A 27,833-nucleotide genomic window follows, 5' to 3' on the forward strand; every position below is an offset into this window, starting at 1 on the left:
GCAGGACCCTGGCCCTGTCCCCGTTCCTCTGCACCCACCGCAGGACCAGGCAAGCCCCCACCTTGGGACCCTCCCTGGCTCAGGCCTGAGGGACTCTCTGGAGCCCAGGGTCTGCAAACCATGGCAGGCCTGTCCTGACAGAAACTTCCAGACCCAGAGCCTGTACGTTCTCCTTGGAGCTGTGTCCCGCCCAACTGTCCCTGGCTCTCCAGAGAGCTCCGTCCACCCTCTGTGGCCGGGCCTCCACACCTTCGGCCAGGACACTTCCCTGGGGGAAGCCGGGACGGCTGACACGGGCCGTTCCTCTCCTCACCCGCCAAAAACGGGAGGTGGTGATACGGCCTGGGAGAGGTCGGCATGGTCAGCGTGGAGCAGGGCAGGGGCACAGCGGGGCAGAGGGCGGTGTGGCCAGCATGGCCCCGAGGGGGAGCCTCAGAAGCAGCAGTGTCGGCAGCAAGCCTGGGCTCGGGCCCCCGGTGACAGAAGGGCACCCTGGCACTTCCGGGGGTGGGGGGTGTCCGGACATTCTGCCACACGGCTGAGCCCCCCGGGCTGCGGGCCCCCTCCTGGGCTCTTCCTCTCCACCCTGTAAGTCACCTGGGCCATTGTCCAGTCCCAGGACTGCGTCCAGGGTAAGCCCACAGCCCCAGTGCCAGATGCCCGGCCCGGAGCGACAACCCCCGCCCGGGGGCTCCCTTGCACACCTAGCGGCCACCTCCCGCACGGTGCCTCGTGCTGTGCCTTCTTTCCCAGCAAACTGGGTGCAGCCGGCCACTGCCTGGACCAGAGCACCAGCTCTGCCTGCCGAGGTGACCCCTCCCCATGTCTGGCCCCGTGGAGCTCAGATGAGGATGGGCACTCGAGGCAGAGAGGTGACCGCCGGGGCCGTGGGACAAGGGAAGGGTTGGAGAGGCAGGAGAATGAAGAAGGCCAACAGGACCCCTGGGGGCCCGACACGGTCTCCGGGCCGTGGGGACGCTGGCTCGTGGCGCCCTCATACCTGCCCCCCATTGATGTGTCTGCTTCCCAGGGCGGCAGTCACAAACAGCCGCAGACCGGGCCACTTGCACAGCAGAATCCGATCCTCTGACGCTGGAGGCGGGAAGTCCCAGGTCCAGGGCTGGGCAGGGCTGGGGCCTTCTGAGGCCGCGGGACCACCTGCACCAGCCCCTCTCCCGGCCTCAGCGTCTCCTCATAGTCCGGGTCACCTGCCTTGTCCCCGCATGTCTGTGTCCCTGTGTCCCCTCCACTTCTTACGAGGACCCCCGGCACAGAGCTTAGGTCCACCCTGAGGTGAGCACGCCCTCACCTTAACCGACCGCATCTGCAGAGACCCTACTCCCAAATACGGCCACACCCAGGCTGGACACACATCTGGAGGGGATGCTACTCAGCCCAGCGGATGGAGCCACTCCTGACCCGCTTCACGCACAGACAGGCTGAGTGACCGCCCCAAGGATGTGCCGCTGTGATCGGACAGGACTCCTGGACCCTGGCCGTCGTCACCTCGCGTTTGCACAAAGGGCCATAAGGGGTTCAGGTGGTCGCCCTCACGCCGCGGGTGGGGAGACTGAGGCCTGAGGTGACTCCGCATCCCGGGAGCCGGGCCTCCAGCCTGCCTCTCCCAGGACCATCGGGGCTGCGCTGGGTCCCCCGGGGCGGCCGCGCTCGGAGACGCAGGCCTGTTTCAGGCCTTCCAAGTGGGTTTCTGGGCGCCTGAGGAGCACTGCCCTGCCCCGCGGCTGCATAATAAGCAGATCAGGGCATTAGGCGTCAGAGTTATTAAAAGTGAAAGATCCTGCAAGAGGAGACAAGGGATTCTTAGAGCCTCGTCTCCTACAAATATGTAATGAAATTTAAATTGAATCTGGTTTAAAATCATTTACCTTTTGACATCATGTATCAGTACACTAAGCATCAGCTGAGAAAGCAAATAACCTTTCAAGCAGAATGAAAAATTACTCTGTCTCTTCTGGTTTCGTGTTAATTTTCAAATTTAAACGACCCTAGAGCTCTCTGCTTGGGGTCAGCCCCTAAGAGCCTGTTGATTGCACAAGGCCCCGGCTGTCCCCTCTTGCGCCCCTCCCGGCCCGCACCGCGGACTCAGGCCCACCCTCCCGAGCTCCTCGATGACTCCCAGGGGACAGGCGAGTGCAGGGGACTCTGGCTGCCACTCCAGGCTTCAGAGAAAAGCAGCACGTTCGTGGTCCCGGGGCCCCGTCCCTCCCCTGGGTACAGATACGGCTTCCGCGCAGGTCAGAGTGTGGGCCCGGCTCACAGGGACTGTCCGCACAGCGCTGCGGGGGACACGGACCCTGGGCGGAACCCCCCTAGCATGACGGTGTCCTTGTGAGAATGTACAAACCGCCATAACCGCCCAGCCCAGTGGGCCTCTGGAGAACACTGAAGCTTTAAGGGTTCTTATGGGCACGTGTGTGGTGTGGCGAGAGCGGCTTCTGGGCCATTGCGAGATGACGTCACAGGGGGTGATGACAAGCGGGGGCGGGGGGCGGGTGGGTGGTTCTGGGCACCTCACTGCATGCACTACAGCCCACTGAGGTCTCCCGACAAGCCTCTGCCTCTGCTCCCACCCCATTACACAGACCAGTAAACCAAGGCCCCGAGAGGTGAGCAGCTCAGCTGGGTCTCCATCACTGCACGTCCAGCCAAGACCTGGACCAGCTTCAGGAAACCTGAGAGATCGGCACCCAAGTGCCAGCGTCCGTGCGGCTCCCATCCGATACTCAGAGGTTAGAACTCGTTCGTCTCGAAGCAAGTCAGAACCTGCACCCACACACCCGGCCTTGGCCGTGATGGGCGAGGGGTGAACACGCTGGGGACCAAGGCACTGGTTTGCACGGTGCGAGCCCCGAAGCATCGTCCGCTTCTGGAGCCTTCCTCCCAGCAGACTCAGCCCCCGTTACTGTCCCACTTCACAGACCAGAGAGTTGAGGCTCAGAAAGCTGAGCGCCGCCCTCTGCAGCCTCCCGGTGCAGAGAGAGAATCGGGGCTCCCGTTCGAGCCCCCAAGGGCAAAGGCGTGCCGACCCCGGGCCAGAGGGCCCTCGGGAAGTGGCTGGACGCTCTGCTGGGCCCGAGGGGTCCTCCCCGAAGCCTCCTCAAGTGCTGGGTGTGCTGGCCCGGCCCCTTAGGACCATGGCCGACTTCCAGGGGGGACATGGAGCCTGGGCCCCCTTTGAGGCCTCCTGCCACTTCTTAATTAGCCAGAATAAACAAAGGGGCTTTTCATGAGGACTGTCCCCTGCGCTGTCACATGTGAGCGTCACTGGGCTGGAAAACAGAGTGGCCTTTGCCAGCACATCACCCCCACCGGGCCCAGAGAAGGGGGAAGGGGGGCACCCGGTGGGGGGAAGGAGGCCGGGGCCCGGGCGCTGGAGCACCGACCCCCGGGGAGCACGCCCTCCAGCCTCAGGCTGCCGCTGGGTGAAGGGATCCAGTGTCCCGGCGGTGGGACGGGGGAGGGGGCGGGAGCCCACGCCCAGGGTCTGCTGTTCCCCAGCCCAGGGCTGCTTTCCACCGGCACGCAATTCAAGGCCTCCAGGTGGCCCAGAGCCAAGCCCTGGGGCAGACGCCCCGGATGTCTGCGGGCCGGACACGCCGGCCTCCAGCGCTCGGGGCAGAGTCAGGAGCTTGCTCCGGGCCCAGGCGCACGCACAGTAGGCCTTCAGACACGGGGGGCTGGGCAGGGGTGCAGGCTGGGAGGCGGGTGGGTAGGGTCAGGGAGCACGGCGCCCATCATGGACCCACCATCCGCGGCGCACCGGGCCTGTCCGCCACCCTGAGCGGCAAGTGCTAGGGCCAGAGGTGACACCGGCCTAGTGAAGGTCCCGGCAGAATGGTGCCCGGGGTCTCCCCCAAGGTCAGGCATGGCTGGAAGCCACTTGGCCAGGCGGAAGCCAGGCCTGGAGCAAAGTCGCTGTCTTTGTTTCCCTGCTCGGTGGCAGGGGGGACGGAGTGGGGGGTAGGGGGGGACAGAGTGGGGGCTGGTGGGGGGATGGAGTGGGGGGGAACGGAGTGGGATGGGGGGACAGACTTGGGGGAATGGAGTGGGGGGATGGAGTGGGGGGGATGGAGTGGGGGGGATGGAGTGGGGGGATGGAGTGGGGGGATGGAGTGGGGGGGATGGAGTGGGGGGATGGAGTGGGGGGATGGAGTGGGGGGATGGAGTGGGGGCGGGGGGGACGAAGGGGGGGTACAGAGTGGAGACGGGGGGGGGAATGGAGTTGGGGGTTGGGGGGATGGAGTGGGGGCAGGGGGACAGAGTGGGGGCTGGTGGGGGGATGGAGTGGGGGGGACGGAGTGGGGCGGGGGGGACAGAGTGGGGGGGAACGGAGGGGGGTACGGAGGGGGGGGATGGAGTGGAGACTGGGGGGGTGGGGGATGGAGTTGATGGTTGGGGGGGATGGAGTGGGGGCGGGGGGACAGAGTGGGGGCCGGTGGGGGGATGGAGTGGGGGGGACGGAGTGCGGGGGGATGGAGTGGGGGCAGGGGGGACGGAGGGGGGGATGGAGTGGAGACCGGGGGGGGGACAGAATTGGGGGTTGGGGGGGACGGAGTGGGGGCAGGAGGGATGGAATGGGGCGGGGGGGGACGGAGTGGGAGCCGGGAGGGAAGACCCTGTGTCTGCTACACATACCCCCTGCCCGGTCCAGCGGGGTCCCTCCGCCTTTGCTGCAAAAACCCTGTGAAGCGGGGGTCTCAGGGGGGACGGAGCGGGGCGGGCAGTGACAGCCTGACGGGAACAGGGTCTCCTCTGGGGAGGCGAACACGTTTGAGGACGCGGCAGGCGGTGGCTGGGCCGCGGTGTGAATGTGCTACGTGCCGGTGACACACAGGCTGCAGGACGGTCGACTTGGTGACGTGAGCTTCACCTTAACAGAAACACACCGCCAGGGTGCAGATTTAAAGGCTGCAGGAACGGGGAGCCTGGGGGGCTCAGTCGGTTAAGTGTCCGACTTCAGCTCGGGTCATGATGTCACGGTCTGAGTTCGAGCCCCGCATTGGGCTCTGGGCTGATGGCTCAGAGCCTGGAGCCTGCTTCCGGATCTGTGTCTCCCTCTCTCTCCGCCCCTCCCCCGTTCATGCTCTCTGTCTCAAAAATAAATAAATATTAAAAAAATAAACAAATAAATAAAAAACAAAGGCTGCAGGAAGAGCGAGCCTCCCAGGACCAGCGGCCCCGGAACCACGCGGGGCGCCGCCCGCCCGCTGACCGCACAGGCTGCCTGGGGCGGGGAGCCCGGCTCGCCATGGCTTCCCCTAGGTCGGTGGGCGGGGCCTCCCTGATGGCCCTGCAGCGTCCCCAAGCCCAGTGCCCCCAGCCAGGGGCCCCGTGACAAACGGGACAGCACATGGGCCGGGGACGCCCTGGAGAACTGGGCCGACCCCGCAAAGCTATCGCCACGGAGACGGCCTTCTGAGGGCGTCCAGCCCCCGCCCCGCCCAGAAAGGCCCTCCCGCCCCTGCTCCGGACGCGCTTCTGACTGTGACACACGCCCGAATGACGCCTAAGCCAAGGGCCAGGGGTCTCGGCGACGGAGACGGGGCCTGCGGGAGGGCTGTGCTGACATCACCAGGAAGGGGGATCGGGAGGAACCGTTAATATGTAGTTAAACGTTCTTAATCTCCCCCAACATATGCTGTTGCACCTAACTTTGATCAACTTAAGTGTAAAAATGTCTCTGTGCCTCCACTCGGGTTTTACCGCCATCTGGTTTAATTAGTCCTCGGGTAGCCCGCCACCGACTTAATGGCAGAACGCTGCCGGGCCAATCAGAGGGCCGGCTGACACCACCAGGGGCCCCCTGTTCCTCCCCAACCCATTGACGGGAGGTCGAGGCGGAGATAACACCTGTCGGTGGGCTGGGCACGGGCGGTGAGCACCAGGGACAGCGGGCACAGGGGGATGGTGGGCACAGGGGGCGGTGGGCACAGGGGGACGACGGGCACAGGGGGCGGTGGGCACAGGGGGATGGTGGGGCCGGGGACAGTGGGCACAGGGGGACCATGGGCACAGGGGGATGGTGGGCACAGGGGACGGTGGGCACAGGGGGACGATGGGCACAGGGGGCGGTGGGCACGGGTGGGTGAGGCTGGCAGGACAGCCGCCTGGATCGCCCCGGGCAGGGTGGGGCCTGTGTTTGGACCCTGGAGGAAGGACTCCTGCCCACAAAGGCTGGTGGAGATCCCAGGTGGCCCAGACTGGGAAGCTTTGCTGGGGAGACCTGACACGACCTCCTGTCTGAACCCCCTGAACCCCATCCTTCAGTGAAACCTGAGATGACCCCCTGTGGAGCCCCCGTGGAACCCGGTGCCTTTGCTCGCTCCTCCCTCCAGACTTCAGACGCTAGTGTTCAGCAGGGTGTGGTGGGGCCCTGTGAATGGGCGACAGAGGCCCCCTCCCCTCCACAGAAGGCTTCAGGAGTGGCCTTGGGGTGGGCGACAGGGACGGTGACCTTGGCAAACCCTATTCCGGGAAAGGAGGGGTGGAGGGTGGAGAGCAGGGGGCGGGCAGGTGGAGGTGAGTGTCCGCCGAGAAGGCAAGACAGGAGCCAGGGGGCCCAGGGCGGGGGGAGGCCCAGGCACCAGGGGAGGGGGGAGGGTGACGACAGGGGCAGGAAGCTTCTTGCACAGGGCGCCCGAGCCCCGTGTCAGCCAGCTGGGCACGGCTGCGCCCCTGGGGAGGCCGGGCCCTTGGCTCGGGTCCGTCGTCGTCCTGCCACTTGCTGATGGGATGAGCCCACCCTTGGGCCCCCGCGGTTTCCCCGTAACCTGGAAATGACGCCGTTGACCCTGCGTGCAGTTCTGCAGGCTGCAGATGATTTGCCACGGCCAGTGACGGCCAGGATCCGACGGCCCTGTTCTGTTCCAACGTCTTTAATGGACAAGGAGAGCCGCGTACCCCAGTGACTTTCCCTTTTGTCTCGTCTGCCAGGAAGCTCGGAGCTAAGTTTGTGCTCGTTTTCAGGAGCTCCCTACAGCCTAGGCTGGTGACTCTCATCTGGGACCAGTCACCAGGCTGACAACGGGGAGGGGCTGGCCCGGGAGGCGCCCGTGCTGCCCAGCAGAGACCCACCTGGGGAGACGCAGGGGCCCTCTCCATGTCGCCTCAATGCACATCCACGGAAAGGAAGCCAACTGGGCCCACTCCTAAGGGACCAGGGATTGCGGCCACAACGCCTCACGTCTGCACTGTCCACAGGGACGACGACGACCCCACGCTGGCGCCCAGAAACGACCCACGTGCAAAGGTCGGAGGAAACTCATCCCCCCGCTACCAAGATTAATTTATTAAAAGATAATGGGTTTTCAGCGAATTTATTAATCAATTTGACAACGCCTGGGGATTGTAATATAAAAATAATCAGTTGGCCGCCTCACCGACGTGAGATGCCAAAAGGTGCCGTTTAATTTCCAGAGCCTACCGCCCCCTCTCCAAACTCTCTGCTATGCTGATTGATACGAAGTTTCCGCAATTTGGAATTTCAGAGGAGCACGTGTGTGCTGCGTCCAGCGCCTGCACATCCGGGCGGCGACTCGGTGGCCCTCACCGGAGCCCAGGGAAGAGCCCGGGCCCCAGAGCTAACCTGCGGCCAGCACGGAACTTCCAGGATGGGGACACTGTCACTGGAGACCCGCCATCTCGCGCAAGGGCAATGACACGGAAGGTGAGGTGGATGCTGAAGGTGCCCCTTGTCTCCTGTCCTGCTGGGCTGCCCTGAGTCCCTGTCCACGCTCAGGCCGCCGGGGCTGGGCACCCCGTCCTGACGGTCCCCGGCAGTTCCAGGTAGGGAGCCAGTGGACAGGATTCAGGAACTTCAGGGGTGGTTTTTAATGTCACTTGAAAGGCGGCGTCCAATAAATCAGAAGAGCAGCTTGAACCTAACGCATTATGTCTGTCAGTGGACATGGCAGGATGAGGCAGAGCAGGAAGGGGCAGGATGGGGCTGGAGGGGGCAGGATGGGGCTGGAGGGGGCTGGAGGGGGCAGGATGGGGCTGGAAGGAGCTGGAGGGGGCAGGACGGGGCAGGATGGGGCTGGAGGGGGCAGGATGGGGCTGGAGGGTGCTGGAGGGGGCAGGATGGGGCTGGAGGGGGCTGGAGGGGGCAGGATGGGGCTGGAGGGGGCTGGAGGGGGCAGGATGGGACTGGAGGGGGCTGGAGGGGGCAGAACGGGACTGGAGGGGGCTGGAGGGGGCTAGAGGGGGCTGGAGGGGGCTGGATGGGACTGGAGGGGGCAGAACGGGGCTGGAGGGGGCTGGACGGGGTTGGACGGGGCTGGAGGGGCTGGAGGGGGCAGTACGGGGCTGGACAGCACTCCCGAGGCTAAAGACCAGCCACTGCTGTCCCCCCTTCCTCTGGGAATCCCCCTGGTCAGGAACAAGCACATAGAGAGCAGTCATGACAGAGTGGACAGGTGCACACACACACGGGGACACAGACACATGCAGCAGACTCCCGCACACGCAGACACACAGACACCACACACACGTGCACATACACACACCTCCACGCAGGTGCACGCCTACACACGCCCCCGGGGCCCACAGCCCAGCCTGTCTGGGCACAGCCGCGTCTCACATGTGGTTACTTCCCCAGGTTTCTGAGCAGAACAGAGGGGAGGACTCCCCAGCTGGAGAGTGTCCCTGACGGTGACGGGGGGTGGGGAGGGGGCAGCACATTCGGCAGCTTGTGGCCAGGGCCCAGCAGGCCACCTGCCCGCAGGTGGAGGCCAGCCCCCCCAGTCCCGCCGGCGCCTAAAACAAAAGCGCCCGGAAGCATGGCGGGGTCGAGGGGAAGACCCAGCCGGCCCTGCTGACCAGCTCACCCCCTCCAGACCGTCCCCCCTGCCCCGGGCTCCCAGAGGCTCTGCACCCCCACGTCCCGGCACAGCACAGACCGGCACCGGGTCCTGGCCGACCCTGCATTGGTCAGGGTCACCAGACAAGCACGTCTCCACGGCAGGTGACAGTGGTGCTCACGTCCTCACAGGACACAAGGGGTGCGCCTTTTCCACTCAGGGGAGGCGGGTCCCAAAGGACGGGGTTTTGCAAACAAGTGAAATCCCTTCTCTAAGCCCCCACGCACTTCGGAGCACGGGAAGGGAGTCTGCAAACACATGTCAGGCACCCTCGGGAAGGACAGGGTCGCAGCACTCAGCCACCAAGGCGACAGGCCGGTGCAGCGGGACCTCAGGGCACAGCACAGGTGGGAGGCACCAGGAGAGCTTCCTGGAGGAGGGGTCTTTCCCCCAAATCTCACCGGGGCCTGAGCCAGACGCAGGGGTGTGGCTGGATGTAAGGATGATGTCGCCCTAGAAGCAGTTCACATTCAGGGTTCAGGTCACGATCTCACGGATTGTGGGTTCGAGCCCCGTGTCGGGCTCTGTGCTGACAGCTCGGAGCCTGGAGCCCGCTTCGGATTCTGTGTCTCCCTCTCTCTCTGCCCCTCCCCTGCTCACGCTCTCTCTCTCTCTCTCTCCCTCAAAAATAAAATAAACACAAAAAATTTAAAAATAAATAACTAACTAAAGAGAAGCAGCCCGCGGGAGAAACCCTGTTCATTCCTTCTCAGATCTGAAGTCTGCAATGGCTCAGTGAAGACCCGACCTTAAACGTGACGGGAGAGCTGTCGTCACTCACAGCGACTGTGTTTTCAAAACCAACAACTACTGAGCTTGTGCAAAACGTGACTCGGGGGCCAAGGCCGTGCGAAGCCCAGGGGTCCCCTGAGCCCCAGCCCTGGGGGGGCAGCCGAGCCCTCCCCTGCTCTCCAGGTGGCCCCGGGCAAGACTCCGCTTCCCCGTCTGTGAAGCGAAGGGTTAACGCCGCTGGTGCTCCTCTGAGCTTTAACCGCATCCCGGACCGTGGCCTCCACACGAATGGTGACCGGGGACCTCTGCGCATCCAGGCCCCCCCCCAGGCAGCGGTGACATCCTGTCCACACACAGGAAACCAGCTGGCCTGGCTCACAAAGCTGGGGTGCAGAGGTGACCTCCCCGCACAGCACCTCTGACCTCCTGGACGTCCTCCACCCCTCCAGGGGCCCCGATGCCATCCGGATCGGCCCCGACCGTCCCAGGTGAGGCTTCCCCGAAGCTCCAAATTCTTCCCACAGGCGGCCCAGTGCTCCCTCCCGGCCGCCGGCTTCCTGAGCACTCGCCTACACGAGCAGGTGCGGCCGGCCACCCTCCCGTGCTGTCATCACACCCTGACCAGGACAAAACCCAGCCTGTGTTTGGAGAGCCCAGAACACATCCCCTCCCCTGAACGCACGGCACACCCAGAAATGTGGCCTTGCTGAGGGAAAACCCCAGAGAGCCCACTGTTAGCACAAAGGGGGTCACAAGCCAGTGAACACATTCCAGAATGTTCTGCAGGGCCCGGGCTCGGGGTTGGACCAACACGGGTCTGGGGGGCAAGGATGGCCCAGGCCTTCCAGAGACCCGGCCACCTGGGCTGCCAGGCCCTCCCTGTCCTTGGACCCCAGCTCGGGCCACCCTCAGCAAGGGGTCCCCACGCCCATGCCAGCCCCCAGCCTGCACCCCAGTGGGACAAGTCCCCGCCACCTCCTCAGCCCTCCTCAAATCCCCTCCTCCTGCTCCCACAGGACATTAAGGATGGGAACTCGCTTTCCCAGGAAGGACACCTTCGTGAGCCACCTTCCTGTGACCTCGTCACTTAGGCACTGAGAGGACAGGTGAGTTTACTGTCGTGGCTTTAAAACAGAAGTAAGGGACCATTCTAGCTCCCTTGGAGTTATTTGTAAAATACTCACACAGAGCACGGGGTCCTGGGCAGGGGTCTGGACCCCGAGGGACCCCTGTCTCGGCCGCGTCGCTCCCAGGCGCTTGGTCTGCTCGGGGAGACAGGTGCCAGGAGAAACAGTAGCCGAGGAGCTTTTGTGGGAGAAAAGGAACAGCCTGGAGCTGAGCCCCACGGCCGCGCTCCTGGTGACTCGGCCGACGGCCAACGGAGGGAGAGACCAGCCCCAGGGGCCCCGCGTGCCTGTCGCCACCAGCCAGAGCCCGGCCCGCCTGGGCCGCAGCCGATGGCCCAGAATCCCGGAGAACCAGCAGCTCTGGGGTCTGAGTGTCGGGGGTCAGAGCACAGGCTCGGGGCTCATGGTCCTGCTCTGATCCACCTGCCCGGGGGCCCTGGGCATGCCCCTTCCCTGAGCCTCGTCTACCTCTAAAACAGGAACAAAAGCATTTCCCTCTGACGAGCGTCATGAGGATTCGCGGGGTGCGGAGTGCTTGCTGGAAACAGATCCGCAAGGAAGGGCACAGCGAGGGCAGCGCGCCCCTTTGCAACAGGGACCCACGCCGACCCTGGAAGCGCCACTGCAGGGACAAGCCTGCTGACCGGGTTCCCAGAGCCCTGACAAGGCAGCAGCACGTGCTCCTTTGTGCATCAGGTCCAGCCTCTGTCACCAAAGCCCCGAGCACAGGAATCTGCCAGGAATTTGAGAAGCAGAAGGGCTTCCATGGTGACCCTGGAACAGAGCCTGGAACAGAGCCTGGAACAGAGCCTGGGAAGCAGGATTCCAAAACCAGGCAAGGCCTCTAGGTGCAAACGGGGCATGAGGAGTCCCAAAAGGGGGAGGCCTTGGGGCAATCGGTCTCAGTCCGGGCTACGACTGGAACCACAAGACGTGGAGCTGACCTCGAGGACCCTGTGGGCCTCAGATGTGCTCAGTTTCCTCCTGCACTTAGTGGACTGGAAGTTGCCAGAGGCCCTCCCACCAGGCAGGTAGCAACACCTGTTTCGGTTGGTCTTCAAAGTCAGGGTCAGACAGTGAGACCTTATGTCCACACCAGCTCCTGGTAGCCAGATCAGCATCAGGGCCTCATTCGTACTCAAGTGTAAATGACTGACATCGGCCATCAATGCAGAGGAACACCTCTCTGACCTCACCTATGTAGATAACAGGACAACGGAGAAACCTCAGAACCTCTGTGAGGTTCGTGGCCCAGCGTAAACAAGGCCCACACCACGTGGACTCGAGAAGACAGAGGCACTGCCTGTCTGGAGGGGTCTGCCTCCTCCTGAACAGAGACAGGAGACCTCTGGTGTCAGCACACACAGCAGGAAGAGGTGTGGGACCCTGCTGGCACTTGCAGAGGCTCAGTAACTGTTGGGGACACAGGACCTCAAGTCCAAGGCCAGGGAAGCCTTCAGGAGAGCCTTCCGGAGAGCCAGGACCCCAGGGCACCAGGAGCTGTCCCCAGACTCCCGGGTCAGCCCTCGAACCTTCCACAGGCATCGTCTGAGTCCCAGGGAGACGGTGCTGAGCCAGCAGCCACTCCAGACAGAAATCTGACCTGCGAGGGTTCTGGATACACAAAGTACAGAGCCGTGTCCTGCCTGGTGGCATCGGCTCCTCCAGGTCTGGGGGACCAGACCCCTGCGGCCTCTCCCGTCCCTAGCTGCCCCGAAAACTCCATGGCCCCGTGGGGGTATCAGGGCAGGGGGCCTGAACCTGAGTTAAGTCACTGCTTTGCAATGGTAAGAAACGCAAAACGTGACACCATAGAAGGAGGTCCTTCCACAGTGAGAAACAGGTACATCCTCTCTGGCCTGCAGACACCCAGGGGCCCGTCTCCTTTTCCAGCCTCACGGAGAGACATCGGGGGGCCTCTGGTCCCCGCGGGCATCACCCCTACGCTGCCCAGGCCCTGAGAGGCTTCAGAAGCACAGATGAGACAAGGACGCGTGTTCAGTCACCATGTCCCCACTGGTCAGCTCGCCTCACTGGGCCGCAGCCCCACAGGGCAGGACAGGCTGGGCCGAGCATCCCCCCTCACGGGGGGTCTGGCCCACCCACGGAACTTTCTAGCTCCCCACACGTCTGCTCGATGGTGCCACATCTTGCTCGTTTATTTTCTCTGAAGCGCGCCCGTCCCCATCGCTGGCCCCAAGAATGGAGACTGAGCAAACGGGGTTTCAGGTTTCCAGCGGGTGGTGAGCCCAGCTGAATGCATTTCTGTTAACAACACAACACTGATTTTTTTTATAGTTTATTTCATTTTTGAGACAGAGAGAGGCAGAGAGAGAGAGAGAGAGAGAGAGAGAGAGAGCAGGGGAGGGACAAAGAGAGAGAGAGAGAGACAGAGAGAGAGAATCCCAAGAAGGCTCCACACTGACAGCAAAGAGCTCAATTCCATGAACCTTGAGATTGTGACCTGAGCCGAAATCAGGAGACAGACGCTTAACGGACTGAGCCACCAGGAGCCCCAACATAACACTAACTTTGATGACGACGAGTCTAGGAGGTCCACGGTCTGAGACGTGGCCACGGCCCATGTCTCACAAACCCAGATGGGCAGAGACAGACGTTAGAAGCCACTGGGTGCCCACTTCCAACGTCCCAGATGCTTGCTGTGCTAGGTTTTGCTCTTAGCTTGGGGAGCTCCCGTCTCATTGGCGGGGTTCAGACAACTTCGGGGGCTCATTCACAAGCCCGCTCCCAGGTCTGGGTCGTGAGAACGTCGTGTGGTGTCTACGTGGTTTGGCTGGACGGGACACAAGGGTTCCCTGCACCCTTGGCCCCACTCCATTTCTCACGGCGCTGACAGGTTCAACCAAATGCCTCCCCCCACCCCAGTTCTCCAGCCTTGCTGGGGGCGTGGGGGGCAGAAGCCCCCTCCAGATGACCAACAAGGGAGAGCTCAAGGTTGTGACGTGCCCTGGGGACAACGTGTGTCCCCCACACAGAGCGTTCCTCTAGCTGGCAGAGCCCCCCTCCCCGCCCCGAAAGGAGCGGGTGGAGAAAGGACACACAGTGAGTGCACAGAAGTGCGGGAGGGCTTCTCCCGCATGGCTCCCCCCCCCCCCAGCCCCGCAGCCGCCGGGGAGCAGAAATTAGCATCAGGTAATTAACACCAGCCCTATACAGCCCATTAACGGTATTTAGGTACGTCTGGGGATGCGCTCCCAGGTAATGGACACTACGGCAGAAAAATAATGTAAAAATGGAGCCAAAGTGCTTTTTTGAAAAGAGGCCACTCATGTGAGTCCAGCGGCATTTAAGACGGCTTCCAAGGCATTAGCATTTCCGCCGTGAGAAAACCGTAACGGGACACTCCTGCACAGAGACGCTCGACGCCCCCACGGATCGCCACAGCTCCAGGTAACGGGCCGTGTTCACACCAACCTTCCCCGGCATCTCATTACGGCAATCAGATCGGAGGCCGCGAACACGGCGGAGGCACTCCTCCCCGCTCCATCCCCTGCTCTGTTGACAGGACGCAGCACTGAGCCAGCCTGTGCCCGGTGGCTGGACCATGCAGAAGACCCTTCATCGCCCCACGGGTTTGCACAGCAAGTGAGGGACCTGGGACACGTCCACTGGCGAGGCCCCAGCACGGCTGTTCTGAGCACACACGAGCCTTCAGGAAAGAGGGAACGAGACGCCAGCCCTCAAGGCCGTCGGCAGGGACCCCGGGAGACACCATCCCCCGCCCTGTGCTGGCACTCACCGGCTCCTCCCCTGAAGTTCCAGACATGAAGAAGATCGGGCAGGTGGGACTGGGTGGGGGTCCCTGCAAGTTCAGAGCCCCAACTTCCCACCCCTTCCCTGCAGCTGTGCACCTGCAGCCCTGTGCGGGGACCCACGGTGTGCAGAGGGCAGGTGGATGTGCCGCCTTCCTGCCCAGCAGAGGCCCCCGAGGTGGTGGGGACGGCACTCCCAGAGTGGGAGCAGGGAGAAGACAGGCCAGCTCAGCCTCCCGCTCACTCCTGGTGCCTCCAGGGCAGAGAGAGGAGGCCCACGCAGGCTCCCCTGCTCCGTCTGGGTCCCCACTGCTCCATCCAGGGCCACACCATCACCCCGTAGCAGGGACACCACTCCTGTGTGCAGGCCCAGTGACCAGTCAGGATCTGCGGGCCGCCCGCCGCGTGTCCCAGGGCCCGTGAGGCCTCCCGGGTCAGCAGCGGGGGTCCATCTGCACCTCTGATGTGAGACGGACATCGGCCGTGTTCCAGAAGAGCCCCCGTGGCTGCACAACCAGACCCTGAGCCCTGAGCGGCCCGCCCTGCAAGTTTCCTGCCGGCAGATGCCCCCTGCGCCCCTAAGATGGTCCGCTCAGCGGCAGAGCGAGGTCAGCAGGGCTCAGGCCTCTCGGGAGCAACACATCCACCTGCACGCATGTCTGCTCCCCCCTCTCCCCAGGCACGCGTCCCCTGGAGAGGTGAGCTTGGTCCCGGGGGGCAGGGAGGGAGGTCACCGGGAGGAAGGCGCAGCTGCCCTGGCCAGGGGTTGGGGGGTGCCAGGATGGGGTGGCTGAGAGGGGCTGGAGGAGGAGGCAGGGCCAAGCGCCCCGGCGAGGCTGGCTGGCTGGTCTGAACCAGGGGACCCCCAGGCGGAGGCCACGGGGTCAGAGTGACCGTGCCAGAGGGATGGGATGCTGAGCCGGGACCCTCTGAGCAGCTCCCCACCCCCCCGGCTCCCCGGCCGAGACCCAAGCCACCGCCCCCATCTCTCCTCCTCACGCACCCCTTCCAGGGCAAACAGCAAACGCAGTGGGCCCCAGTGAGCCCCAGGGCAGTACCACAGGGCCCAGAACCACCCCCCGGCACCGACCAGCCCTGCCTGCGTGGCTGGGAACCCCGAGGTGAGGCGGCCGCTGGGGCTCTGTGATACGGAGGGATGTCAGCCAGGGCAGGGACCAAAGGAAGGTGGAACCCAGCTCCCGAGCGTTACTACAAGCCGGTCCCGGATGACTCACTTCTCAATTAGCCACCTCGTTATGGGAAGAGCCTGTCACGCCTGCTAAGTGTCAGGGAATGTTTTGACAGGATCTCCTCTCCAGCCCAGCCAGGGTGGACGTGGATACCGCACCACAGTCTCCCCGCAGCGTGGAGGGTCCCTGCACGCGCTGTGTGCTCGGGGACACCGGCCCATCAACGTGCGGGGGCTCGCGCTGCACCAGGTGACCCGGGCGACCCACCCCCGGCTGAAAGCACACTCGAGGTGTTTGTCCGGCGACGTTCCTACTTTATTATGTGAACGACAGACCAAATCCCACAGGTCCTTCGGCCCAAAGAGCTGAAGCAGAAAACAAACAACAGTCGCTGTGATGCGGCGGGGGAGGGGGCCGTGGCCTCCGCGTCTGCCTCGGCGGCGGGCACGAGCCCCACCAGCCCGCGGGACTCAGCTCTGTTCTCGGCCTGGCACAGGGGTCAGCACCCTCAGCTCGGGAGGGAAACTGAGGCCCAGCAGGGGAGCTGCAGGATGTGTCTGTGCTGTGCACGTGCGCGCTCACGGACACAGCACAGAGGGACGGGGCAGGGGAAGCAGCCGGAAAAGGAAGCCGATGGGCCACGCCTGCGGATCCCGTCTCCGTGGCTGAGAAAATCTTTAGGAACAGCCAACCTCGACCTCTCCTGTCTTACCGAGCAGGGCGTCTCCTGGCACGGCTGACCCTGTGCGAGGCCAACAGCAGGTCCGGCTGGAGACACACAGAGTCTGTCCACTCTGAGCCTGGGGGCTGCAGGGAGCACAGGCACCCTGGTGGCCGGGAGGTCTGAATGGCCCCCCAGTGGGGGCCTGCTGACCCCGGACGCCCTCTCCCTGCACGGGGCTCCTTGGCCCGTGACAGGGCAACAGAAGGGGCACGTTGCAGCCCCTCCAGGGTAGCAGGCTCCGGCTTCCGCCAAAAGGACTGAAATAAAGGCATTTCTCAGCAGCCAAAGGTCCTGCCAGTGGCAGCAGAACTTTCTGGAAGGAAATGCACTGAAGAAACATGTTCCGATGAGCTCTAGGCGGAAATCTCGGAGTCACCTGGAGGGACCTGACCGCCCCCTGGAAAGGAGAGAGTGATTAAGCAAGCGGCTAGATGACAGGAAGGGCAGGTGGGCTCCCTATCAGCACAGGGCCAGGCCTGTTTATTGCCTCCAAATGGCGGCATCACCATCAGCAACACGGTTACACGTGCGACGCGGAGAAATTGCCACGCAGACGACAGACTGCAAGCGACGGGTGAACCCTGCGCGGCTTCCCAGCTCTGGAAAACAGACGTGCGTGGAAACGTGTGGAGACACCTCCTGTCCCAGCCGACAGCCTTTCCAGCAGGCTGGGAACGGCTGGGAAGGGCTGGGGAGTGCGGTCTGGGCAGGCGGAGAGGTCGAGGTCGGGCTGGGTGCTCCACAGCCTGGAAACCCCCCAACGGCCGGCCATTCAGCCACAGATAACGGCCCCGCGGGTGTCACCCCGCCTGTGCTGAGCCCCAGGCCCAGAGTCTCACTCAACAAACCAGGAAACACCGGTGTGGGTGGGTTGACTAGGGACCCACAAACTAGAGCAGGGGTCCCGGCCTGGGGACGGGGGCTGGCGATGATGCTCAACAGCCCGCGGTGCCCAGGACGGACAGCCCCACCTCAGGGACACCCACACGTGCGCAGTGCTGGGGGCAGAAACCCCGAAGCAGGGGGATGTGGGAAGGGACCAGTGCTCAGAGAGCTTAACCGCGGAGGCGTCAAAGCGGGAGCCACAGAAAGGAGGTGAGGGTCACGGGAGTGCCTCTGACAATGTCCCACCAGGGACGCTTGACAAAATACTGAGCGTGTCCTCAGGGTTCCACACTTTCTCCCTCTTTTTGTTCCCCTTTTAAATGTTTTTAATCATTTCTGGTACTGCGGAAACAGATTGATCCTTGAGGATCCAGCCAGTTTTCTGACATCCTCTCCAGGCCTGTCCCCAGGCATTTGACCACGCCCCCAGACCTCTGGCCACGCCCCCAGGCCTTCAACTCCGCCCTTCCTTCAGCCCCGCCCTTAGACACCTGACCACGCCCCCAGACCTTTGATCACGCCCCCAGGCCTTCAATTTGGCCCAACCCTTCAGCCCCGCCCCTAGACATTTTGTCACGCCCCCAGACCTTTGGCCACGCCTCCAGAACTGAATCCACTGTGGTCAAAGCGTCAGGGTGCCAGGATCAAGGAGCGTTTGCTCCAAGAATCAGGCAGTCAGGCCCCTACTGGCCGTGTCAGGGCCAGAGCTCAAAGCCTAAAAGAGCATGAAGGGAGCATTCACTGCCCGGGGCGGGGTATTCGGATGAACAGCACTGCACGGGGGAGGGGGATGAGGCCGTGTGTTCAAGGGAGGCTTCCTGGAGGAGGCTCTCTCCAAGGGCCAGTCCAGCTCACGGTGCCTGCCTGCAGTCAGCAGCAGTGCAGGGTGCTACCCCTTGAGGGGACCCGGCAGGTAGTGAGGGAACATCGCAATGGCCCAGGCAGCCCAGGCTGTGCAGGTGAGAACAGACACACACACACACAACACCTTCCTAAGAAGGGAAGCCCCTGGTGGAGGCCTCGGGCCAGACTCTGCCAGAGCAGGACAGAGGCACCCAGAGTCCCACCAGCAAGGCAAGATCTGGCTTTGGGAGGCCCGGGGCGACCCGAGGATGCGGTGAGCGCTGATCGCCAGAGGAGGAGAGAGGCACAGAGCTTTCGGTCAACGGGGAGCCACGGGTGGGGTGTCAGAGCGGCCAGCCTGGAGGCAGAGGCCCCACTGAGGACGGTGCTGAGGCGCCCAGGAGGGGCTGGGGCACAACAGTGAAGGCCGACCTGGAGGACACCAAGACTCATTTTGGAGGAAGCCCGTGCAAGCAGGCCGGGCGCAGGGACGGCCGAGGCGGGGCCCCGCTGACGGCCAGGCAGGAAAGAGTTGCTGCGGGAGGGAACAGGGGCCAGACCCTGGGCTGCGGCCTGCTGTTCTGAGGTTGGGGCTGGCTGTGACCAGAGAGGGCAAGGGTGCCAGCAGAACAGTGTGCCTGGCCCAGGCTGCATGTGCCCTGCCCGACTGCCTCTGCTTTGTGCTGACGTCCAGTCCCCTCGGGATGCCAGCCCAGGAAGGCCACCATATCCAACTCTTTCCCGGGGCCCCTAATTCCCAGTCACCAGAATCAACGGGAGGCCGAGGCTCCTGCCTCACACCGGTGCCTGGGGCTGGCCCTCCACCGCCCCTGCCTCATGCAACAGATGTGGAAGGACAGCCAGGCGCCTCCGTGGGACCCCCAGGCCAGTCCCTCCACGGGAGGCCCACCTGTGGCAGGAGACCGCCAGGGACCGGGGACGGGAGGTGGCAGCTGTGGCTGGGAGAGAGCTCTCCCAGGCAGACTCTCACTAAGGGGCCACCTTCCTGCCAGGCCCAGGCCGTTCTCCGGGATGCGGCTGGTGCGCTGTGGGGGAAGGGCCTCCCCAGAGACCGGAGGAGCAGGGCAATCTGGAGGGTTCCAGCTCACCCCGCTGGAGACAAAAGTGTTTGCACCCTTGGTCCTGGCAGCCACTTTGCCCCCAGAGCCCTCCACCACATCCACCAGGGTGCAGGGGGAGAAGGGTGCCGCCGTCTCCCGCCAGCGGCTTGGCATTTCTGGACAGCCTGTGCTGCCCGCCGGGAGTTTCAACGCATGCTCCCAGGTGGGTCTGAGAAGCTGCAGACCAGAGCAGGAAGGCAGCGGCCGGCCCTCGGGGAGCTGGTGGCCCTCCACCAGATGGTGGCCGAGGGACGCCCTGCAGAAGCCACAGGGCACTGGGGCACCAGCCCCAAACTCCAGCTCCAAGGGTCTGCGAAGGGCGAGCAAGGGACACCACTAGATTCCACTGGCCTCCTGTGCCAGTGTGGGCCCCAGAGCACAGCCAGTGACGCTCCCCCCAAACAAATGACAACGGGCAGGTCCACGGGCCCTCGCCTCTCCCGCAGCTGTCGCTCCAGCCTCCGATCCCCCCACAAGCAGGAGACCCCGATCTGGGTCCTCCTTGTCAATCTCTCGGCCGTCACCCACGCTCTGGGTGACAGGTGGCATTCTGTAGAGGTCATTAACTCCAGAGCACCACATTTTAATGCAGAAACGAGCCCTTCTAAATCGGCACAGCTGCGAAGCTATATAAAGAAATGGGGATTTTAATGTTTTGCTTTTCTTTCCTTTTCTAGTGCCACATTATCATAACATTTCCCCATAATTACGTCCATAAAAGTCACCTGAAAATACTTCACGCCACGAAAGTTGATCTGCACGTGTCATTCAGTGGATGTCAAGTGGTGAGTCCCGAGCAGGAAATTCCAGCGTGGGATTCAGCCAGGAGGCTTGGCGCTGAGCAGACCCGGTGAGGCAGGCGGTGGGACGCAGCCTCCTTCCGGGGATCCGCTGTCCTCTGTCCTCACTGGCAAGAGTGAGGTGCCAGAGACAACCCTGAGAGGCCGTGCGTCCCCTGTTCCCCGGACACTGATCCCCAGAACATTTGCCCCCGAGGGTCTCTGCCTGGGAGGATGCTTCCATGAGTGAACCCCCTTACCTCGTGAATGTTCAAGCAACCAGCCTGGCTATTTCAAATCCCACAAACAGAGGTGACTTATCTTTATGAAGTTGAAAGAGAGAAGCACTACATTTTCTCTAGCCAGAAATTCATCAAATAAAAACACACAGGAAGATAAAGAAAAGAAGGAAAGAAAGAAAGAAAGAAAGAAAGAAAGAAAGAAAGAAAGAAAGAAAGGCCTTGAGATGAAAGAAAGACCTTGAGATGAGATGAGAAATAAACTTGTGAATGGCATCCTTTCATTAAACCCGGTATTCTTAAATTTACCTCTCCAAGAACCCCAGAACTAAAATTTGAACAGCAGGAAAGTAGCACATTCTAATCTCTCCTAACTATGCAATAAATTATATTTGTAAAGAAAATGCGGCATCAGAGAGCCCACGCTCGGTTAGTATTCTAATGGATTAAAAACAATTCAGAAGTTGTTTGTAATTTCTCGTCGTTGCAGCCGAGGATGTGAGATTTAACTCAAAGCTACAAGTCAATTTTGATGGGATTAATTGGGAAAAAAATCCGTGTCAGAAATCCCTGCACGCCAGGAATGTGTGCCCACCAAGCTGTCCCCAAGGGGGAGGGCACGGTGCTCTCCACCTTTGGACTGAATATTGCATACAAGGTTCAAAGTCAAGGCTTGGCGTCCTACAGCATTCCACTAGCTCATCATTTTCCCCGTCTCCCTCGCTGGCGTGATGGCCACGGTGCCGGGAGCCAGCGAGGGAAGACCACATGCTCAGCAAGGAGCACCCGGCCACAGTCAGACCACTGTGGTCGCCCCAGAGCGCCCCACTCCTTGTTCGAACCACATCCGGTCCCAGCCCTCTGCTCCAGATATGCCAAGGGTAAGAGGACAGAGACCAGCTCTTTCTGAGCCACAAGGAAAGAGGCTTCCCCCGATGAGAAGATGGAGTTTCAACTTTCTCCTCCAAGCTCGACATCCCCCAAGCCACCGAATCCCTACGCCCCAGCCCTGCTGTCCAGAGGAGGTCCCGACACCACCACGTGTGCGTCTTCAAGAAAGCCACCGAGGACCCCCTCCCTCCCTCTGCTTTTCCTGGCAATTCTTCCCCAATGGGAGAAAATGACAAGACTGTGTCACTATAGCAACTAACCTAATTGGTGGACTGTAGGTATTTCTCCCGCCAGAGGGTGGAGCCCATCTCCCTACACATGAGTCTCAGCCCGCTGGGCCCCGCACAGCAGAACATCCCCTAACTGAAAACCAGGCCAAGAAATAATCCAGCTTTCTTTCAGCAGCGCCGGAAAGTGAACACCTTCTGGGCTGCAGAGAAACGCTCAGATTTAATAGGCAGGATAATTGAATCCTGCATGATACTTATCAGTTTCCCTAATTAATATGATACAAATATATCTGCTCCATAACACAAAAACATTTTGGGTAATAAAAATCCTGACTGATAACAAAAACAATTTACAAACAAGGATGCTGACTATTCTCATTCATCCCAGATACATTGGAAAAGAGAACGGAAATCAGAAGAACTGTTTAATTGGCATTTCGTGTGCTTTTATCCATTCGAAAAGAAAAAAGTGTTGCTGTTGCTTTCTTTTCTGCAGGACGGCTGTTCCACGCTATAAATCACGATTACGGCTATTCTGGATTTTAGTAAACTGTTTCAATTTCTCCGAGTGCATTTCCGGTGAAATGGGGGGTGGCTGAAAATATCTTATCTTATCGTCAATTATTCCATTACACGGAAATAGCAACAACCACGAAAATGTGGTTCACGCAACCTTCCATTATTAATGATTTCTGCTCCTCCGAATGTAACGTGTTACCCAATGTCCTTGTCCCAGCGGAAGAGGTGTTTCCAGAACGCCAAGGAGGCTGTTGGACGGCAGGCTGAGGGTGCTGCGGGTGGGGACCCCTGGGTTCCAGGTGTGTCTGGGCACACCCCCCCGGTGGGGGGGGAGGGGGCTCTCTGACCCCAGTCCTGCCAGGGTGTGAGTGTGCGGATGAGGCGCAGCGGGGAGTCGTGGCCCTGGGAAGGTGGGAACCAGGGAGGCCCTGGCAGCAGGCGGGGGTGTGCAGTGTTGAAGCCACGGCCAAGGTTGTCCGGTACTTAACAATCAGCAGCTTCTTTTTCCCACCTGCAGGGCTGCCTCGCCGCCCGCTGCAGGGCAGGGTTCTCACCTGGGACCCAAGGACGCCGTGGCCAGCGCTGGCTAGGGACAGCGCCCCCGGAGCGGGGGGGGGGGGGGGGGGGAAGGGGGGGGGACTTGGGAGCCACAGTCCCCTTCCCAAACACTGCTGACTGAGCCCCCTCTCCCCTTATGCCAGCAGGAGGAGCCTTCAAATGGAGTTTATCTGCCATTAGCCCTTTGCACATCACCAAGGAAGCCGCGCCGGGGCTCCGCTCTCGGGAACCCTGTGAGCGTCGCCCGAGGGCCGAGATGGCCGCGGGGAGCCGGGGGCGGGCGCGACCTTCGCCCCAAGCCCCGGCCCCCTGCAGCCCGGCCCCGGGAGTGGCGGCGGCGCCCGCTGGGCATCTCGGGTCACGACCCCGCCGTGGCGGGGGGGGGGGGGGGGGGGGGGGAGGGGGGGAGGGGGCTTCCCGCCCTGCGCGCACCCCCGCACCGGGCGCCCACCTCCCTAGCAACTGTGGGCCGCACACACAAGGGGGCCGCAAGAAGTCCGGCGATTCCGGCTCCGGCGCGGGTCTCGCTCGCGGTTCGGGCGGGCCGAGCTGTCCCAGGACTCGGCGACCGCGCCGCCGCCCGGGTCCCCGTGGTCCGCCGCGGGCTCGTTCCGGAGACAGCGGGAGGCTCGGACCGCGAGCGGGGAGGCCGGCACTTCGAGGTGGTGGCGCGGGAGCCAGGCTCGGCGCTGGCCTCTTTTTTATTATTTTTTTTATTTTTTTTTTTAAGAATCCATATTTTTCCATCACCTCCCGCGCCCATGGCAGCTCTCCATGACAGGTGTTCCTTAGCACCCGTCCTTTCCTCCCGCTACGAGGGGAAGGGACCGGGAGCCTGTGCCAGGCGGCCGGCCGGGGAACCGACCGGCCCGCGCCATCCCGGCCCCCCGAGCCCGTGCCCAGGACGCCGGCCACTCCCGGCCACCGTGGCGGGCTGCGAGCCTGTGCCCGGAGCACTGACCACCCACCCCCACCGCAGCCCGAGGTTGCGCCCGGGACTCCGGCCACCCCCACTCCCCCACCCCCGGGCGCCCCCCGAGCCCGTCCCCAGCCCCAGCCCCGAACCTCGCGGCCCCGCGCCAGGCCAGCCGGCTGGGTCACCGGCTCGGGTCCCCGGACACGACTCCAGATATGCCCGCGGCGGCGGGCCCTCTCCACGTACCCCACCCCTCACTTCTCTTTTTTTTTTGAGAAAGCGCCTGGCGAGTGTGCTTCCCAGGCACACGGAGGCTCCGGCCACGCGTCCGAGCCCGAGCCCCGCTCCCGCAGGGGGCACCCCGTTCCCGGCTCGGCCGCCGCGTCGCCCCCGGTCCCCGGCGGGAGCGTCGCCAGCGGAAAGCGCTGGGCCCGCCCGCCCCGGACCCGCCGCCGCCTCCGGAGCGCGCTGCTCGGCTCGGCCCGCCGGCCTGGGCCGGGAGCGGCGGCGGCGGCACACCCCGGGCGGCCGCGGGCATCGCCGCGCCACCCGGGGCCTGGCGCCCGGGCCCTGCCCCGGAGTCGGGGCGGGAGGCTCGGCGGCGGCGGCGGCGGCGCCCGCTTCCGAAGTGCCGGAGCGCGGGGAGCCCGGGCGGCCCCTCTCCGTCCCGGCCCAGCGGGAAGCGGCGGGACCCGGGGACGGCGCGCCGCGAGCGGGCAACTCCGCACCGACTCCTGGCGGCCGCCGGGGCCGGGGCCGGGGCCGGGGCCGGGGCCCGGCCCGGGGGCCCGGGGGCCGCGGGTGGGGTGGGGGGTGGGGGGCCCTGCGGGGGCCCGGGCCGCGCGGTACTCACTGCAGTAGGCGATGAGCAGGCTGGCCAGGATCATGAACGCCCAAAAAGTTGAGGACATGCTGGGCAGGGCGGTCGCATCTTGCCGGCTGCCGGTCCTGGGCGATGGCGCCATTGAAGCCGCGGCGCCCGCGCGGGGGGCAGCAGCGCGTCTCAGCAGCCGGCCCTGCCCGCGCCCCCGCGCCGGCCTCCACGTGCGGGCCCCGCGCGCGCCATCCTCCGCCGCCGCCGCCGCCGCCGCCGCCGCCGCCGCCGCCGCGCCCGGGCTCCGGCCCACTGCGCCCTGCGCCGGCCCGCCCCGCGCCTCGCCCGTGCCCGCGCCCGCCGAGCCCGCGCCCGCGCCCGCGCTCGCTTCCGCGCCCGCGCCCGCCGAGCCCAGGGACGTCGGCCCCGCGGCTCTGGGCGTCGCTGCGCGCCCGGGCTCGGCGCGCGCGGCCACCGATAGGAGGGGCGCGCGGGGCGCGCGCCCGACGCCGCCGGGTCCCGGCGCGGGGCCCCGGGACTGGCGGGGGAGGCGGGCGGAGGGGACGCCGCGCCCAAGCCGCGCCTCTGGATGGCGACAGAGACGGCCCGGCGCGCCCGCTGCCTGGGCACCAAGCGGGGAGGACAGACCTGGCCGGCGCGAAGTTTGTGGACTTGGGCTGCGGGCCCCGGGCGCCCCTACTGCTTCCCGCAGAGGCCCGCGACGCCGGGGCCCAGAGTTTACCGTAAGTATAGGGTGCATTGGGCCCTTCCCCAGATGCGGCTCTCACCCCTGCTCTGGGTTGTGCGCCGGTGTCCCTGAACCCACAAAAGAGCACACACGGCCTCAGACCCGCCCAGAGTCCGCTGAGGTCAGCACCCCCGAGGGCTCTCCCTCCCCCGAGCTCCAGCGCTGCCAGGAGGAGACACGCGTCCCTAGAAGCAGTCTCCTTGTCCCCTGCCCGGCGCCTCCACCTGTGCCCACTGCCCTGGCCCTGAAACGCTGTCTCCTTGCCCCTCACCTGGCAAGGCCCCAGTCTTCTGTCTGCAAAGTCCGGGTGCTGATCTCCTCTGGGTGGACTTTCTGAGCAGGTAACAATGACTGTAATTCATTGGATTTGCATAGTTAAAGATCATCAGTAGAACTGATTCAGAGGGAAGTGGATCCCGTATATCCTTTGAGGTCAGCTTCCCCAGCCCCACTCCTCTCTCGGGTCCCCTCAGCAAGACGAGCTCCCAAGACCAGATGCTCGCCAGGCAGCCCCGCGGTACCAGGTGAGCCCCCGCGGTACCCAGCCACAGTGCCCAGTCCCCTCACTGCCTTCCTGCGGGTCAGCGGAGGTGCTAATGTGACCCCATCCTTCCTCATCAGAGCACCTTCTGATCCCGCACGAGCAGGGGCCTCCAAGGACCCCATGAGGCCTTGCTGGAACTGGATACCCTTTCCCAGGGGTCACTAGAGGGCCCTATGCAAAGACGGTCTCCGGTATCACCCGTCACCTCGAATCCCCGCCCGCCGGGCCTCTAAGGAGACCGTGGAGGCTGTGATGAGCGCTGAGGGCCCGCGGTGGCCCAGTGAGGACGCCTCTCCAGCTCCAACAGTATTCCTGCTGTGAGGTGAGTGTGTCCGGGATGATTTTCTTCATAAATTTTTCTGTTCCTGCTTAATTAAAACAGTCTGACTTCCCTCCTCCGTGTCCTCCTGACACGCTTCCTGATTCCCTCTGCTGGCATGCAGGCACCACAGACCCTGGGCTCCTGAGAACCTGGGGCTGGTGGGGGGCAGGACCCTTCTGGAATGTGCTGGGCTGGTGTCCGCCCTCTGGCCCCTGGAGGGGCTCCCTCGCGGTCCCTGCAGCTCCCAGGGGATGCCAGGATCTGTAGCTCTTAAGTCCCCCCCTTTGATGGCAGCCTTTCATCCTGTTCAGAAGGAAGTGACTTTTTCAAAGGTGGCACGTTCCATTTCGTCCTGTCCATTCTGAACTCCTCTTATGTTCCGGACATTCCCTCATCCAGCAGCCATTCGTTGGGCACCTTCTAGATGTCACTGCTGCAGGAGAGGAATTAAACAAGACACAGGCTTTCTGTTCCCTGGAAACGTGTGCCCGGTTTGGGAAATGGATGAGGAAACTGGCAATCAGAGCGCAGTGTGGCCGAGCCGCGATGGGAGGGGCTAAGCCGGCAGGGGAAGAGCACTCGGCCCCAGATCAGGTGGGGGGCGCTGGGAGGGTGTGCCAGGGAAGCTTCCAGCAGAGCGGTTTTCAAACATGTTTAGTGCCGTCCTTAGAAAGAGCACACACAAACACACACGTGAAATGGCAGTTTCACAAAACAATACCCACACTCTCCGTACTCTGTGCTGTTTTCCATTCTGTCCTAATTCATTCCTTAAGACACTGGTTGTCCACCAATGCTTGTGTTTACAGTCATTTTCTTTGCTGGACAAGCACTGTTCCAGGGGAGATGTGGTCTGCGTTGAATGTGGGAGGATAAATTAGAGCTGTCACACCAAAGGTCAGAGGAACCCGGTGACAGTGGGCAGCGGGGGAGCCCCAACCAGAGACAGGGGGACGGTGAGTTTGGCACAATCTGCTTTCTCTTGGAGCTCACGCCACAAGACTTCTGTGGCTACAACACGAGGGGGATGACACGTATAAAGAAAAAGTATTCAAAGACGCTTGCTGAAGATGACGACGCAGATCTGGTTCAGGGCCCTCGCGAGGAGCGCGGGATGGGGTTGTGCACTAGGGAGGGGCTGGGCTCAACCCGGGGTACGGCGTGGGCCAGTGGGGGTTCCCAGGCAGGGAGCAGGAGGGGCAGTGGGAGGAACGTTACTGAGAGGAAACGTCGAGGTGAGGGGGGCTCCGGTCACGCTGACTTAGGGGGGGTTCTCGTTACGCTGATCGTACAGGAAGTACACGGGTGGGCCCCGGAGAGGGCTTGGGAGCCTGACGGAAGTCCAGTCGAGCAAGGAATCTTTGTCTGAAAGGAAGGCTTCACGCATCTGGAGCGTATCGACTAAGTGTTTGCTGGGTGCTGAATCCGGAGTGTAGTGACTAAGTCCGTGCTGGGTGCTGACTCTGGAGTGTAGTGACTAAGTCTGGGTGGGTGCTGAATCTGGAGTGTATCGACTAAGTGTTTACTGGGTGCTGACTCTGGAGTGTAGTGACTTAGTCCGTGCTGGGTGCTACAAATCCCTACAAGGAAGAGGAAAGAGAGCTGAGCCCTGGGAATCCCAGGCGGTAGAGGGCCCGAAACCCAGTGAGGCTGGAAAGGGCTGAGGAGGGGGGATGAGAGGGACGGCTGACCAGTGACGGTGGCGGCGTCTCCGACAAGAGCAGGGCGATTAAGTTCGAGATGCAGCCAGCATCCAGCCCGGAGCAAGGGCAGATGCTGGTGGCCCCTGGGGGGCTGGTGGGAGACCAAGATGGAAACTGAGAATGCGGGAGGAGCGGAGTCCTGTTGCTAGGAAACCGCGCAGACCTGGGCCGCCAAGCGCGCTGCCGGGTGACAGCAGCTGTCCGATTGGCTGGTTTGGGGGACTGGCCAGAACGGACAGGACGTTAAACTCTGAAGCCCCGTAAGCGTGCTGGGGAATCACGCCCCGCCTGCCCTC

General features: G+C 63.2%; 1 protein-coding gene and 3 long non-coding RNA genes across 4 annotated transcripts in view; 2 read left to right on the forward strand and 2 right to left on the reverse strand.

The window, feature by feature from the left end:
* TAFA5 (TAFA chemokine like family member 5) overlaps positions 1 to 24,444 on the reverse strand; it is a 191,819-nt gene extending 167,375 nt beyond the window's left edge. Inside the window, exon 1 of the mRNA XM_086711966.1 lies at positions 24,260 to 24,444. Within this exon, the coding sequence (XP_086568092.1) occupies positions 24,260 to 24,371 (112 nt within the window). The 5' untranslated portion in view covers positions 24,372 to 24,444. The remainder of the gene's footprint in view (positions 1 to 24,259) is intronic.
* On the forward strand, positions 7,027 to 7,900 carry LOC147578815 (uncharacterized). Its single transcript, XR_015253210.1, has 2 exons — positions 7,027 to 7,270; positions 7,438 to 7,900. It is a non-coding gene; the product is annotated as an uncharacterized LOC147578815 (long non-coding RNA).
* Positions 7,322 to 13,078, reverse strand: LOC147578816 (uncharacterized). The gene is made up of 2 exons (XR_015253211.1): positions 10,796 to 13,078; positions 7,322 to 7,901 (listed from the first exon to the last, which is right to left on the reverse strand). It is a non-coding gene; the product is annotated as an uncharacterized LOC147578816 (long non-coding RNA).
* A 241-nt stretch (positions 24,445 to 24,685) lies between the features above and the next one.
* On the forward strand, positions 24,686 to 26,628 carry LOC147578817 (uncharacterized). The gene is made up of 2 exons (XR_015253212.1): positions 24,686 to 24,963; positions 25,590 to 26,628. It is a non-coding gene; the product is annotated as an uncharacterized LOC147578817 (long non-coding RNA).
* Positions 26,629 to 27,833: the final 1,205 nt, after the last annotated feature.

The sequence above is a fragment of the Puma concolor genome, chromosome B4, assembly GCF_028749965.1.
Source record: "Puma concolor isolate L17-30 chromosome B4, mPumCon1.1.hap2, whole genome shotgun sequence".
NCBI classification, from domain to species: domain Eukaryota; kingdom Metazoa; phylum Chordata; class Mammalia; order Carnivora; family Felidae; genus Puma; species Puma concolor.